The sequence below is a fragment of the Argiope bruennichi genome, chromosome 2 (genome assembly GCF_947563725.1).
Source record: "Argiope bruennichi chromosome 2, qqArgBrue1.1, whole genome shotgun sequence".
Classification (NCBI taxonomy): Eukaryota; Metazoa; Arthropoda; class Arachnida; order Araneae; family Araneidae; genus Argiope; species Argiope bruennichi.
This window is the reverse complement of record NC_079152.1, coordinates 101121610-101139219: the sequence shown is the minus strand read 5'-3', so window position 1 is coordinate 101139219 and position 17610 is coordinate 101121610. Positions and strand designations below refer to the sequence as shown.

Below are 17610 nucleotides of genomic sequence, written 5' to 3'. Positions count from 1 at the left end.
TCTAATAAAAATGCGTTTCAGATAACATGTTGGAATACTTTCAATACGTAACATGACCCACAGTTTACAATAGTTTACTGACATAACCTTGAGCTCCATTCAGCCATCAATAGAGTAATTATCAAGTACGTGATTAGTGAGCTGTATTAGAGATGCTCTTTTTTTTGTTGTCCGATACTTTCTCCTCAGCATAATCTTCAAAGCAATGACAAGTTGAACCGGTCTATTAACTTTTTTGCTTTCGGCACTTAAAGCATCGGTACAGGTTTTCTTAATGACAGCTGTGTAGGTTTTCCTACCGTAAGTCGTATAGTGAATTCAGCTGTTGAGGTGAATTGAGGTGAATTAGGTGAGTGTCCCTTTCATAGTTCCATGCTCTTGAAATTTTGTAAACATTGTTAATATAGTATTATCATTGAAATTATAAGAAAAACGCATTTTTATTAAAGTGTAATAATTTATATTGAACTGAGTTATCCTGTTTTATATGTGATCCGATAAACTGTCTTTTTTCCTAAGAAAACTTTCATTTTTCGATTTGAAAATGAACTGAAAACTTTTTTTGAAACTTGTACAACACTTCATTAGCGAAATCCATTGCTTGTTTTTTTTAAATCTCAGATTATATTTGCAGCAATTACAGTAACAAAAAAAATTCTTCTTATTGCAATACTGTTTAATTGCAATTTTAACAATGCAATGGATACTTTTTTTTCAATTTCATGCTTTGAAATTTTAATTTAATATTGCACTTGTAATGGAGAAATATATGGGAGATCTTAGCATGAAATGTATGTTTCTTAATCTATGCCTTAAAAGTTTACAAATTTTGCTGGTCAAAAGTTTATTGAAAGGTAAGGAGTAAATAAAAAAAAAAAAAAAAAAAAAATGTTTTTTTTTTTTTTTTAAATTTTCTATAGATATTCGCCCATTTAATTTAATATGCTTATGATAAATTTGATGACAAAAAAATGTTCTTGCCAAATCGAAGTATTTAATAACAAAGTGTATTTACTTGACTGAAAATGTTCAAAATCCTTTATTTGTTCGCATAAAAATTGCAACCAATCATATATTGATGATTTACAACAACTTAAGTTTTTCCGTGATGTGGATAATGAGGTATTATCATAAATTTATGGAGTGTTTGTTTGAAAATATTTTGATCAAAAATTATTTTGTTTAAAAATACTTTTTTAAACAAAATGATATTGTTAACTTTTTGTGCTCTGTCTGAAGAATAAAATTTTTATGACAGTAGCATAGCCATAAAATTTAAGTGAAAAATAATTCAGATCTAATTTTTATAGCTAATTTGAAAACAAATTTGGAATATTATTAACAGTAATTATTAACTTTTTTTTCAAAACACATGTTTTGAAAAAGACTTGAAGCAGGATATCTTTAATTTTTTTTCCTTATAAATTGAACCAAATGAGTTAAAACTTAATTCAAAGATAATTTTATATTATACAATCTTTTTAAAAGTATTTCATAAAAGTTTCTTAAATGTTATCACAATTTTATCTTTTTAGTTTTTATCTCATAATCATATAAGATTTCGAAACATCCGGAATCATGCTATGTATTTCAAAGTTAATTATTCATAATTTTGAAAATAACTTAATAGTCAAGGAAATACTAAAGAATTGGCAAATTTTAAGTTGAAAACAATAAAATTTGTCATTGATAGCAAATTCAGAATACACGCTATAATTGTAAATGAAAACCACATTTGAATAACAGAATTTTTCCTCATTACTATTTTTAAAATAATGCAGATTTAGGAAAAAAAATCCTAATACATCAATTATTACTAATGCATTGCATACAAGTACGGCTTAAGGAAAAATCTAATCAAAAATGCAGCGATGAGTCATTTTTCTTAATCTGTGGCAAAAAATGTATATTTTTAAGAAATTTCCATATTAATCTCTTAGCTTATATTCAGGAATTTCAAAACCGATTTCTACTGACATACTTTGATGATTTCTCTCACGAGAATGAAAGACAAACAGATAATAAATCATTGAACTAAGATTATGATTTTAAATAGAATTTAAGTGAACATTGAATTTTTAAATATATTGTATATCATTAAGCGTCAAATCATCATTATTACATAAACGATATCCAAACCTAAATATATCAAAATTTCAGAAAAAAGGCCTAATTTTTTCAACATTTCAAATGAGTTATATTTAATGCTTATTCAAATATTCTGCAATATATCACTGCATTTATTCTGAAGCCGTGACACTTTGTAAGTAAAACATTTTTTAAAAATGAAATAATAATTTCTGATTTTTGATGTACATTTTTTGTATCTCTTAGCATTCAATCAGAATAAAATATTATAAAATAAAAAACTAATTATATGCAGATAATTTATAAAGTGATTGCTGATTTTTTAATTCATAAAATATTAAATATTCAGTAAAATTTCTATAATTAGAGACATGTCATGTCTCATAATATTGTTGTCATAAACTTAAGGTCATGTCATGTCTCATAATAATGCTCTCATAAAATTAAGAACATGTCATAAAGTTTGATTTAGGAACATTATTCCTACTATTTTAACCTTTTTTTATGAAAAGTGAAATTTCAGTTTCTAAGTGAATAATTACCATTTCTGTATAGCATTTATCTACTGATTTTTTTTATGCAGGAAACGTAGAACTGATTAATTCAAATAGCACAAAATAATCTTAGAAATTACATATACTAAAACTCAGTGGAGGCGTATAAACATAAAAATTAAACAGTGTCATTCAGAGAAGATTTATGAAGCTTTAATTACTGGATTAACAATTATTATAATGCTACTTTATAGTACTTCATTAATTGCATAAATAATGCTGCATGAAAAATATTTTTGTTATCAAGTTTCTTCACTAAAACTGCTTATGGGTCTTCATTCACACAAATTATATTACATGTAGAAGACCATAATTCCAAAGTAAAGAATTCGAATTAAAAATTAAATGAAATAAAAATTTTAATTAATAAAAAAATAAAAAATTAATGGAAAAAATGACTTAATGCCCATTATAAAAGTATGATGGTGCATTCTTGCAAAAAATGCAACATTTCACGTAGTAATACTTTAACAATTGTAAAATCAATGCCACATCTTGAAAGATGCTCAAATAAAATCCTTTTAGGAAGCAAATTTAAATTAAGTTAATTTATCCTGCAAATGAATTTTTTTAATTCTATTACATAACAGAATAAACAGATATTTTAAATTAAGTTTGAATGAACAAATATTTTTTATATTGATCTTATTTCTTTCAGTGAATTACGCTGAAAAATGAAATTCCCAGAGGATATCTCGCCTGCTCAGGTAGCAGCTGTGAAAGAGGTAAATATGTTTTAAGTTTTCTGACTGTGGTAATTATCATTTTAAAAGAGCAATATTTCCTAAATTAAAATTTTAAAAGGAAAATATAACTTTTTGCTTAGAAACAAATGATAAATTGTATGAATTTATTGATTTTGGTAAAATTGGGATTTATAAAACTATGCTTTCATCAAATATTATATAGTTAACATATTTCATCAAAATTGATTAAGGTGTGCGTACACACTTGAAGATTTTTTTTTTTAACTTTAAAAATCCAGTTTTTTCACAGTAGGTTATTAGTATATGTTTAAACTGATTTCAGTGAGAAAAAAACCATATTGCACTAATTATTAATTAATTAATTAATATTTAAGGAGCTAATTAGACTATTTTTTGAAACATGATATCTTAAATTCTAATTTGTACAAACACACAATTCCATATGGAAATGATGCCTAATATTAGTCTTCATGTTGTCTGCCTCAAACAAGTTATAAAAATGTATAGTTTTTTTAAAACAATTTTTTCATCAACGATGAATAGAAAAAGCGAGATATTTTATGTAATTTTAACTTTTAAACAGCTATTAAAAATTTATTTCTATAAATATAACTTCGATTGAGGCCCAAAACATCCGCTATTTCATACAGATTATTTTGATATATAAATAACTGTATTTGGTTAATTTCTTGCTGAGTTATGATTGTTTGAATGATGCATCATAGTGGAAAAATATCATTCTTCATAAAAAAGATTTTTGAAAACACCGTAACTATAGAGTTTTGAATGAAAGCACCTCAAGAAAAATAATTATAACTCTAGAAATATTTCGAATATTGAAAACATCTTGGTATCGTTTGAAAGCTAAAAGATCAGAGAACAATATTAAGCAATAAAAAAAATATTCGGGATTTTGAACGATTTTCGAAGTTTCAAGTGTGTACACACACCTTTACTACAGAATCAATTAGCAGCTACAGAAAAAATACAGAACTATTTATTAACTACAGAAATATAGAAAGAAGATGATTTATTCACCTGTAATTTATCTATAAGTATGATCTTGCATTCTTTATTTAAAAAGTATCCTTGAAAATGCTCAGTCTTTCCTCATTTTCATCATGGAAACAAAGTTTTCATCATTTCTTGTAGGATCGTCAGAAAGAAACAAAATCATCTTTGTCATGCTGTCATGCTCCTTTTTCACTGCGTTTACGAGAAGCATTAGAATATTTGCTCGCTTTAATAATATAATGATAGACAAAAAAGTACAAAAATTCAAAAATATTAAAAAATACATTTTGGGTTTTAGGGACAACCAAATTACAAATTCTAATTCCATATGTCATGTATAATAACAAATAGTCCTGGCGAATAGTATGATGTATATTAAGGGTAATTGTAAAGCATATTTAATATGTATTCAGTCCCCTTTTAAAGATCATGCTTACAAATTTATCTTACGCTATCCTTCAATATTTTATCATTTCATTGAAAGAAAATATGTGGTCCGAAATGTCTACTAAAATTAGATTCAATCAATTCCTCAACTAGTGCGACCATTGACCGATTTACGCTTGATGATTATAATAAATCTTATAATAGAATTCACAGTGAAAGATTTCTAAAAATATTCTAAAATGTGATTACTAACAATAGTTATCTATATCTACGTCTAGAAATTGAATAAATATTCTAGTCTAAAAAAAGCGAACAAATAATGATCTTCACATAACATCACATTTTAAAAATATCATTAAAACTTATGAAAAAGTTATTGTAAAATGTTTCTGAAAATGAAATATTTATGTTATATCCTGTACTAATTTTAAGAATAAGAATGCATAAAGTAACAAGAGCTAACTTTTAATATTTTTGTTTCAGCTAAAAAACCGAACAATAAATGATGTCACACCAAAAATGCTTGAAGACAACTACTTATTTTATCGATTTTTGAAAGGTAAATATATTAGTTAATGCTTATATAATTAATTTTATTATATGTAACATTATTACATTTTTAAATGAATAATCCAATTTAAATTTTGATACAGAAATGAAAAAAAAACCATCATTATCAAAATTCAGCTTCATCCGAAATGTAATGGATAAATGTAAAATTTTTCTGTTGTTGCCGTGTGACAATAAAAAATAAGGGAAAAAAGGGAGAGAGGGGATTCTAAAATGGATTTTAGAAACACCATTTTAGAGAAATTTTAGAAACCATTTGATTTCTTTTCATTATTATTAAATTTCCGACAGTTTCAACTCTGTTATATTATCTTGAAAATGCATCAACATCTGTTGTGAAATGATCATAATACATTTGTCATTGAGCCTGAAAAACAATAATCTACTCAATAAAATAATTGTCATCATTGTTAAAAGCTCGAAACAAAAATGCTGATATCTGACAGAGATAAACTCTAATTAAAGACAAGTAAAGTTAATTATTTAGAAGAAAGATTTGACAGCTTTTATTCGATTAACAAACAATATTTCAAACAAACTTTAAAAGCTGGTGTTTGTGTATTTGAATCGTAAATTCGTGGATTGTGAGACTGAATGATTCCGCAGCATAAGACAACGAATTCTTATAAGTGTTAAATTATTTTAAGTGTTTGAGAATTAATTTAATGTTTTTCCTTCAATGGAAAACAACAGAATCTTTTTAAATACCTAAAATAATTAGTATCTCAAATGATTAGGGAAACTTTTTAAAAGACATTGTGAAACATACTTGTGAATATGCATTTCTAAGCAATAGGAAAGAGAATAAGAAGATTTTGTACATGCATCTCTTTCTCCCCAGATTGCTCCATTAGATTAAAGTAAGATTGATGAACAAAACAATACGCTTTTTAACAGAACCGAGTCCAGAATTTCATTCTGGGGATTTTTCACAAAATCCTTAATCAAATCAAATTTTCTTGGGAAATAGCACATAGAGGCATATTCAGAATAATTTTACTGGAAGACTTATCATAAGAGAATAAATCATTTTTACATAACAAAATGATGTAAAATGCGATCACAGATGGGGTGCTGCTATAATTTAATAGAACAAGATTCAAGATGGTGCATGTAACTATAATTTATTATTTAATTTCTGCAAATGTTTTAAATGTTGGAACCCTTTTTTCTCTTTGACATAACTGTTTTGCAAGAGTATATACTTTTTGGACATAACACTTTTTTGAAAGTATATATCTCCCGTAGATTACGGAGGGACACGGTCGAAGTATCTTCAGTCCAAAATTGATGTTAAAGTCTTACTGTGCATTATGTTATTTGATTGTTCAATGTCTACATGTGCAACTTATGCCCAATAATCATATTGATTATTGAAAAAAATATATAGCTGTACCCATGGGTAAAACGGGAGACAGAAAACCAGTCTTTTTCAGGTCTTGTTACTTTATTGATGCCGCTAACTTTCAAGCAATAATAGAAGGGTCTTTAACCATTAATTGGGGAGATGAAATTCTAGGACTTAACTGGGGAGGTGAGGTCTACAAGACCGCATTTCATTTACACTCAAATGAAATTTTCTAATAATTGTATTAGTATGAAAAACTGCCAATATATTTTGAAGATATTTTTCTTGATATACAGATATGCATTCGAAATTTTCCAAAATATATTATTATTGAAAAAAGTAAATGCGTTGGAGCATACATTTTCTTCTCAAATTACATGTTACAATAAATAATATTCTTGAAAAAGCATATTACTTTTTACTTTTTAAATCATATTCATTTTTACAGTATATGAAGGTATATAGAAGACAATATAATGTAAAATTCAACAATTATATGAAAAAGAAAAAAAAATGACAATGTTTAAAATTGGCCCTTTTTTTATCGGTTTGCGTGACTTTCATAGCACGGTTTTCTAGGGCATTTTAAATATACAGGTTAAGAACTAGTATAAAAATCAACCTATAAATTCTGTATATATATCTCTTGGTATATTAATATATTTTATAAATTTTTCAAAATACATTTTCAGTAGAAAAATTAATTATGTTTGAACATACATATCAAAATCAGTTGACTGCGAACTTTCATCGAAAAACTCTTCTGTACAATTTTCCTTATCACTAAAATCACTTTATTCTTCATTTAAAAGTTTCTGCAGCACTGCTTCATAATAGGATCAGTAAACTGGATGATATTTCGGGGCCCAAGTTTTAGCGCTATCTGCTAAGCCTTGTTTATCACTGGGACACTAACGGGGAGATGCGGTCTTAGAGACCGCACTCGAAAAAATAACTCAATTATTTTAAAAACATCTAATGAAATCTGTTGAAAAAGTGCACGTGTATTCAAGGTCATAAAACAGAAAGCAACAGGGTCAATCCATTCAATTGAGCTAAAAATAGAATAGGGGTGACAGAAAATCCATCTCTAGCGGTCTCACAGACCGCACGTCCCCAGCTAAGGGTTAATTCTATGCCTCTAAATTATTTTTGCTTGGCTTAATGTTCCTAACTTCTCACTAAATTGCTACATTGGTTCCGAATCTTCCTACCAAATTAAACAATAATAGTTAACCAAATATTCCAATTTAGCTTAAGATTTCAGTTACTTAGATACTTATGGGTAAAATTTATAAATCCTTGATAAAACGTTTTCAATTAGCGTCATTTAGAGTATATGACGTTTTACTGTACATCTCAAAAATGAATAAATAATATCCTTTTGCGAAATAACATTTAAAATTTAAAGCAAATAACTGAATATCTATCCTATTATTTTGTATCCCAAGGAATATTCAATTAAAAATTTTCTTTTTCATTTAATTTCATAGTGAGAAGGAGCAGAATTGTGGCTATATGACTTGTTATGTAATGGTAGGGCGTAAATTTGTAAAGGTAAAAGCAAGATTTGTAATTTCAAGGCAACGGAAAAGAAACATTTTGAAACTAATCGTGATCAATTGCATTTAAATTGTAATTAAGTAATTATAATTTACGAAAAGGAAAAGGATATAGTATACCAAAAACGAAACGTTTGTAAATTGTTGAATTTTTATATGACGTTCTGACTTTTTTCTTCTAGAAAAATGATGCTCCTTGTTTTCTACAAAAACCAATAATTACACAAAACTCTTTATTATTTTAGCCAAAGGTTGATTATTATTTTTTTTATTTCTACTATTAATAAAGTTATAGCCATAATTAGAACTTGAAGTTTTTCTATAAAATTACTATTAGAGATACTGTTACCATTGCTTTCAGTTAAAAATTCTTTTATTGCGTTTTAATCATAACATATTTTAGAAGAATTATAAGTCGTTTTCAGCAATAAGTTAAGAGCTTTCAATTTTTAAAAAAATAATTCAAGACTATTAAACGCTTTGTCCATGATTGTTTCTTATAACAACAAATAATTACTTTCCGGCGCCAGAAATTTCCAAGTTCAAGACCCGATTCCACTAGAGAACTGTTTATATGCGGATCTGTTTCGCGCTAAATCTGACAACGTGAAACAAATATATTTCCAATAGTGTGGTGCGGGAACGGGAATGGGAATGAGTATCAAATCGTCCTTCCAAACATTGTCCTTGACATCTGACAGGGGTATAAAATTCTAAGGTCTATTTCAAATTCTCCTTCGTGTTATTTCCTAACGAGTCCTTAATATATTTATACTAAACTAACCCTAAATATACTACAGTAAACAATGAATTTTTAAACCTTAACTGGAGACGTGCGATCTGTGAGACCTCTAGCGATGGATTTTCTGTCACCCCTATTCTATTTTTAGCTCAATTGAATCGATTGACCCTGTAGCTTCCTGTTTTGTGATCTTCAATACACGTACTCTTTTTCAACCGATTTCAGCAGATACTTTTTTAAATAATTCAGTTATCTCTTCGAGCGCGGTCTCTAAGACCGCATCTCCCTGTTAGTGTCCTATTGATAAACAAGGCTTAGCAGATGGCGCTAAAACTTGGGGCCCGAAATATTATCCAGTTTACTGACCCTATTATGAAGCAGTGCTCCAGACACTTTTAAATGAAGCAGAAAGTTATTTTAGTGATAAGGATAATTGTACAGAAGAGTTTTTCGATGAAAGTTCGCTTTGAACTGATTTTGATACGTATGTTCAAACATAATCAATTTTCTAGTGATATGTATTTTGAAAAATTTATAAAATATATTAATATACCAAGAAATATATATACAGAATTTATAGGTTGATTCTAATACTAGTTCTTAACCTGTATGTTTAAATTGTCCTAGAAAACCGTGCTATGAAAGTCACACAAGCCGATAAAAAAAGGGCCAATTTTAATCATTGTTAATTTTTTTATTTTTCATATAATTGTTGAATTTTACATTATATTGTCTTCTATATACCTTCATATACTGTAAAAATAAATATGATTTAAAAAGTAAAAAGTAATATGCTTTTTCAAGAATATTATTTATTGTAACATGTAATTTGAGAAGAAAATGTATGCTCCAACGCATTTACTTTTTTCAATGACAATATATTTTGAAAAAATTCTAAAACATATCTATATATCAAGAAAAATATCTGCAAAATATATTGGCAGTTTTTAATACCAATACATTCATTAAAAAATTTAATTTGAGTCTAAATGAAATGCTGTCTCGTAGACCGCACCTCTCCAGTTAAGTCCTAAAATTTCACCTCCTCAGTTAAGGGTTAAGTAATAATTATGATTAAATAGAATATTTACAAAGAAGTAAAATGTTTTAATAAATATGTGGACAAAAGTCTTTATATTTTTTTACAGACTATCAGTATGTTTTAAAAGTTGAGGGAACGTAATATCATACATTGTTGCGTTGGCATGTATGATGATTTAAGCAACAACATCTGTTTCATTTACTGATATATTTTTAATAAAAATAAATATAATTGTATAAGCATATCATAATAATGCAAGCTTCCTTATTGATTATCAGTAAAATGGAGAATAGATTTAGGTGCTTCCAGTTGAATGAAACATTTTAAATTTAATTTTGAAAGACTACAGATCTCTATCATTTTGAATAGAAAATATTTGTAGGAAAATTGTTTTCGTCAGTTTTACTGAATTCGTAATACACACTTATTACCATTTATGATCGCGCTAACGTTGTTAATGGTTAAAACTTTGTTCACAACCAAACAGTATAGGCTTCTAATCTCATAATAAGTTAAAACTGAAATAAAAAAAAATATTGATACAATTAACGGTTGATTTGGTTGGTTGGTTTTTTTTATTTTTTCTGGCGCAAAAGCCATTTTTGGCCATGCTGCGCCAAGCAAATGGTAAGAAGATAGGGCAGACAATAAAAGCACAAATATTAAAATATAAATCTTAAGGTATCCAAATACAAATGCAGAAAATAAATATGTTAGTAATTCTGAATGAAACACTAATGCGATAAAAACGATGTAAAAAGTCAAACATGAGCAGAAGTTAAAAAGTACTAGATACAACTATAAAAGCCAATAGTTTTTAAAAATATGAAAATGTTCGGGTGGAATTTCTCTCCCACCAGGTTTTGTAAAGTTAATAACGAAGACTTAAAAAAGTGTAGACGGAAGGAATTAAAAGATGGGCATTCAGATAAAATGTGATTTATTGTAAAATGAACACGACACGTGGGGCACTTTGGCGCCGCCTCGCCAAAAATTGGGTGCCTGTGCGTGTAACGAGTATGTCCTATATGGAGGCGAGTCAATTTGACATCAACCTCTCGTACAGTGTTAACTGGCCACAAATTAATTTTCGGTTTGATTAAATGTGATTTATTATGGATCTGCAGATCCCATAACTTTTGCGAGGTAGATAAAATACGGTAGTTAAGGGACAGTTTACAATTCAAGTTCAATTCAATTCAGTTCAATTCAATTAACGGAGATTAAAAAATTATAGCATAAAAACCAGTAAATTATGCTGCAGGATTTTTCCAACATTTAATCTATACATAATTTATTAATCTTAGCAATTAAATTGTACATTACTGGGACCAATATTTTACTGTGTTGAAAATGGATCTTGAAGTATATAACGAAGTCACTGATATACTGTTTTAAATTTGTAAAACAATGTTATAGAATTTTAAAATACTCAATATATTATCCAACCAATTTGTATGAACCTTCCCATTCCATATTCTATGCTCTTGATAAAGCGGAATGAAGATTAACCATTTTTACTACTTGGTACAGAAAACTTACTTGCTGATTTCCCTTGTAAATAAAAAAATTCCATTTTGACTTAAAATAGCAATATTCAGATTGATGTATTGATGAAATTTCAGTAAATAAAAATGGTAGTTTTAAAATTTCAGAAAAATAAATAGGAGTAGCAGTTTAACGTGGAAATCAAATTTTAAATTATTTTTATTGATCAGATTTTCCCTCAAACTTAGATTATCTTTAAAATAACATTACATTTTCGTTACTGAGTGATAAATATTTCTGCTCGTTTTTTATATATAACCAAAGATTTAAATATTTTGCTAAGGATGATTTTGCATTTTAGCAATGAATACTTATAACTAAATTAAAGAAATCATTGGCTAATATTAAATGTTGAATCAAAATGACAATAATATTTTCATAGAATTTCAGACAATGCAATGAATGGCATATTCAGACAATGCTATGATATTTCAATGCATATTACCAATCAATTATGATGTCTTTTTTTAGATAGATTAAAGTTAAAATATGTAATTTGATATATTGTTTCAGCTCGTGAGTTTGATTTACAAAAGGCAGAAGATATGTTAAGAAAGGTAAGATCTTTATGATTACTTTCTATAAATGTACATTTCACAGATTAATTTTCCATAGATTTCAAATAGAATTTGCTTTTTTCTTTCTATTGATATAAACAAATTCGTGAATGAAAAAAAAAAAAAAAAACTAAACGTATAAATGAAATGCAGTTAAATTACAATATTATATTCCAACAATAAATCGCTTGCATTTGTTATTACTTGCTATTCATTATAATAAATAATAATACATATCTTCTCAATATTTTTGAAAGAAAAAAAAAGACGTCTCATATTTTCAGGTTGAAAATATGGAATATTCCGAAGTATTTCAATAGGATTTTCTCCTGCACTAGAAAGTAGAAAGGCATTAAAAATCAGAGAAGAATTTTAATATTTTAATATAATAGTTTATTATATTGAATAAGACAAGCGAATCACAAAAATAGTTTTTTGCTGTTCACATAATGCAATTTATTTCATGTGGCCGCATACATATTTTTTTTTAATTTCACCCTATTTGAATTTGCATTACTTTTTAAAAATATATTTCTGATTTCTTTTCTAATTACTACTTAAAAAGTCCAAAAGTTTCTTCTTTATCTTAGAAATAATTTTGAATGAACACAGAATAATTTTGTATCCAAAGCAATTAAAGTTTAAGTCCTACAGATAAGCGTAACTTAACTGGATTGACCCCATCAGTCAACTTTAACATGGATATGAACGAATGACCCCAGGGTCATTCGTTGATATTCATGTTAAAGGTGAAATAATGTGTGATGAAAAAAACAGGTTAACATGCTTAGTTGACCCATAGTTTTAGGCAGTTGGGTTTATATGACATAGATTTATTCTTTAAGTAGGTCAAATGTCTCGAAACATGTCTAGTTTCAAAAACTTAGTTCAATTCTCACATTAACGTTTTGTTAGATAATAAACAAGTGGCTTAATGTATTACATTTAACGGTTAATTTTTAAAATTCCTAAACGATAATTTACTGTTGACGCTGCAATTTCTCTAAAAAAACTTGCAAAAAACAACGAGTTTTTTTTTTTTTTTTTTTTTTTTTTTTTTTTTTTTTTTTTGTGATTTGAAGAGTGTGGTTTTTAATATTCTGACTAAAAGTAATTCGGACACACTTTCATCATTACAAAAGCGTAACTTTGAAGATCTAAAAATGCTTGAACGAAATTAAGTCATAAAAATCACCCTGAATATGATTTCAATTCAAAATGTTGTGTTATTCAGAATGAAAGTAAATTCATACTGCACAAAATGGTGGTAAATAGAACACAGCAAAATGAATATTTTTCCATATTCTCATAAAGGAATCATACTGATAGAAATTGAAAATTTTATTCAATCATTATACAACAAGAGAGAGAGAGAGAGAAAATCAGAATGAAATAGCGAACTCCTGAAAGTGAAGATCTCTGGTATGATATTATTTAATACACAACAGCAGATTTTTTTTTTTTTTTTTGATGAAGCATATTCAAAGAAGTTGAACATATTTGGGGCTTTTACTACTACAATGCATCCAGATGATCTACCTTGGAAATATTGAACAAATGATTCTTAATTTGCCAATATTCATAATGCCCTTTCATTTCTCAGACCTTATCTTACTTGAAATGTGCCTCAAAAGTCGATAATTTTATTTTATCTTCTGAATTTGTGTTCTGTTCTGACGATACACGTTAAGAGTTTTGAGACAAGTTACCCATAATGGCTATTTTTTATATTTTCCGTTTTACCTCAATGTAAAAATATTTAAATCCCCTAGAGATTATTTAAATGTATGATCTTCATTGGAACCATTTGTCAAATACGCCGTCCTCAGAAAATGGAAATTATACCACTAGGATAGCTATCACATCTCATAATGATATAACTGCATCATTCACTATGACCACACAAGTCATAGTGAAATCGAAGTAGACCAAGATCATGTTTCTAAAAACGTGCTTCCATAACCTATTAGGTCATACTTTAACTAATCCATCTTTAATAATATGCCCATAATTTAATTTTATTGTATTTTTTATATGTACTGAGAGAGGACATAGATTCTTTTTCAATCAATTATTGTTGGTTCAGTTAAGCTGCTTTTTATTTAACGTTTTCGGCCTTAACTGAGTGTTTTGCAGAAAATATAGTTCGTTTTACATAAATCCCGCAACAGTTTATAAATCATATGTTTTTCGGAAATTCATTATGTATGGTTCTGATGCTCCTCTTCTTAATTAATTCCTTCTCTAATAATTACTTTAATAATTTAATATTTTTAATTTTTTCCATCATTACACTGACAATATTATGTTACATCAAAACACCTTTTTGGCTCGTCTTTATTTTCCGTTTTTGGATTTAAAATGAAATTATGTATTTAAGATTGTTTATCATCCATCCTTTTTTTTTGTCGGAAGAATTCTATATAACCGTATAGAATACTTTATATTCTTATATTAATCTTTCATACTATAAAATAATTTATAATCATCTGTTAAGGGGATATAATAACCGTATTACTTCTTTGATCTTGAATAAGGTATTTATGCTTATTTATGTGTGTTACTAAACAAAATATAAGAATGTTATTATTTTTTTCTGAGTATAGAATATAGCATGGAGAAAACGATATAATGTTGACACCATTTTGACAGATTATACTCCACCAGAAGTAAGTTTTTAATGGTTTTTTTTTATCATTTTTGTTAAATACTATCAACGCTTTTCTTTCATTATGCGATACTGTTCAGTAATTCTCTAATGAGTACATCATTTTGTAATGTAGCTGACACAGATAAGAAAATCATTGAAATGGATTTACAGACAAATTTATTATGAAAATACGTTTATAGAAAATGCTTCATTAATATCAAATAAATTCAAAATACGAGAAAAAACTTTCTTTTTAAGCATTTTTAAGGCGTTCTCTATCAATTTTTATCTCATAAATGATCTTTGGTCTCTTTTATGCAAATTCTCAATTTTTTTTTAATAAATATGATTAATGATTCTAAGCTATTTATAGTTCAGAATCTCTGATGCATTTAAATATGAAAAAAATAAGCCAGAACTCTCCACCAGCAACATTTAAATTGTATATTATTAGTAAATAAAAACGTTTTTGTGGTTTTTAACTCTTTAATGCAAAAATAATAATACTATTATTAATAACAATAATAAATTGATTAATGAGTATGCTAAAACCTTTCCGCCATTTTAAATTACAGTTATCAGTGAAAATAGGATGTTTGTAATTCACACTTTCTGAAGTATGTAAAGAGAAGAGACAGAAAATCAAAGAATTTGGCTAGTAGTATTTTAATTTTGTTACTTACTTTTAAACTTTATTACATCCGCAGTTTTAATGTCTAGCATAATTTGAAGATTAAAAATACATTCGGCATATTCCCGAGAAATTGGTGGTTGCCGTAATAATGTATAATTTTTACAGTAATATTAAAAAAAAACAATTCATTCTTCAACTTGAAAAAGTTTTACAAAGTCAATGTTTCACCCACTATAATATTATTTTTATTGCCCGTATTTTTAACTGCTAATATTAGACATTTCTGTTCTTCATTTAATCATATAAATTCAAGAAAAAATCGTTTACTTATTAAAATTCGAAGAACTCTCATGTAATAAAAATGCATTAAAAAGATTTTTTTAAAAATACATACAAATTGTTCTTCTCAGGTTTTGGAAAAATATTATCCAGTTAGCTTTATTGGTTATGATAAAAATGGTTTCCCTGTGCGTTATATAGATTTTGCTACGGATCAAAAAGGTACAATATGAATATACTTATATTTGTTTATTTTATATATATTTAATTGTATTCAAATACAAAATTATATATTTTCTTTTTAAAAACTTTTATTATTGATTTTATTTCTTAAACTTGTATATCATATATTGCTTATCAATGTGTTCATGTAAATATGACAAAATATTCAATATTTTTATTTTTGTTTTTATTAATTAAGATTTGTGTATGCCCTTGATCTTTTCTCCTTGCAATTCCTTTCCACCTTAAGTGGGTGTAGGCAGACTTTTCTCAGAATATAAATGTTTTTTCTTATAAATGATGATTGAAAAAAATTATTTTATATACAGACATCATTATTTTATTTTATTCATTATAATTAAATATAAACATAAATTATTGTAATTAAAATCATTTGTGTAATTATAAACACGCACGGATGCTGAATAATACTGAACAGACAGACAGAGACACATCATTTCAACCTATTTATTGTTGGATCAATCAGCTGAATTTCTCTTTTTACACATAATTAATTACCTTGCAACAATTATTGCTGGAATTTTGCATATAATACCATGAGCTACATTTTATCATGATTATGAAAATTACGCAGAAAGAGTACAGGAAACAAAACTTCATGAAAGTGCCTTTAAATTAAGAGAATGTAGAATTATACATCTGGACCTTTCCAAAATAGAATGTTTGATTAGATTAGTGTCCTTTTTGAACGATATAAAATCTATATGGTTCATAAGTTTAAACCATGTTAGATGTTAAAATGTACATCCTCTCCATATTTCCACACTATAGTAAAAGAAGAAGTTTGGGCTCAATGAATTTAGCTTGGGAAGTGGATGGCTTAAATTATAACAATTCAAAGCTTCTGAACTAGATCAAGTTTAGTCGCAAAAGAATGATTTTTATTATTAGTATTATTTTAAATCTAACTCATTAGGTCCGAAAATGATATAAGAATGTGAATTTCTCATATTTTTTCATTGGTACATTTGCTGACTCAAATAGTATAAAAATATTTATTATTTCACTTAAAGGCATATACACTAGACTGATAATTACATAATAGTACAGCCAAATTATTGATAATTTAGAAATTAGCAATTGGTACATATTTAGAGTGATCTAATATCAATTTCTTAAATGAATATTATGAATGAATCATTATTTTTTTCCTTTATTTAGGGATCTACAATTCGGTCAAGAAATCAGATCTCGTAAAATTCAGTATTTACAAACTTGAGCAAGATTCAGAATTATTAAAGGCACAGAGTCAAAAGGTAAAATATTTGTCCCGTTTAAATTTGGTGCGATAATAATTTAAAATGTTTTTTTAAAGTAATGCTAAACAATATATTTCATTGTAAAAAATAAATTAATTTTATTATTAGATTTTTTTAAATTAAATACAAAGTAAAAGTGATAACACCCTGTCCATTTATTGTTCAAATAAGACAAATACAATGAATTCTTCTTCTTATGTTTGCAACATTGACTGCAATGCCTCTAGGCTTTTCAATTTCGCAAGTGATTTTTTTTTTGGTGGTGAAAAAAATGACTTTAGTTGAATCTTAGAAATAATTCTTCACTTTCGTAAGACTTAACCTAATTGTAGACTTCCGCATAGCAGGCTTGGTTACTAAAAAATATGGTGTTATACCAGTATATTTCCGTTATCACCTACTTTCCGCCTAGCTTTCATCATGAAA

The 17610-nt window shown here is 27.0% G+C and overlaps 1 protein-coding gene across 2 annotated transcripts in view; it reads left to right on the top strand.

Annotated features, from left to right (window-relative positions):
• Positions 1 to 253: 253 nt before the first annotated feature.
• Positions 254 to 17610, top strand: part of LOC129959702 (retinal-binding protein-like) — a 30201-nt gene continuing 12844 nt past the window's right edge. For both annotated transcript variants that reach the window (XM_056072593.1, XM_056072598.1), the window contains exons 1-7: positions 254 to 349; positions 3301 to 3367; positions 5234 to 5309; positions 12076 to 12119; positions 14726 to 14788; positions 15814 to 15904; positions 17087 to 17181. In XM_056072593.1, coding sequence (XP_055928568.1) covers positions 3317 to 3367; positions 5234 to 5309; positions 12076 to 12119; positions 14726 to 14788; positions 15814 to 15904; positions 17087 to 17181 — 420 coding nt within the window. In that variant the 5' untranslated portion in view covers positions 254 to 349; positions 3301 to 3316. The remainder of the gene's footprint in view (positions 350 to 3300; positions 3368 to 5233; positions 5310 to 12075; positions 12120 to 14725; positions 14789 to 15813; positions 15905 to 17086; positions 17182 to 17610) is intronic.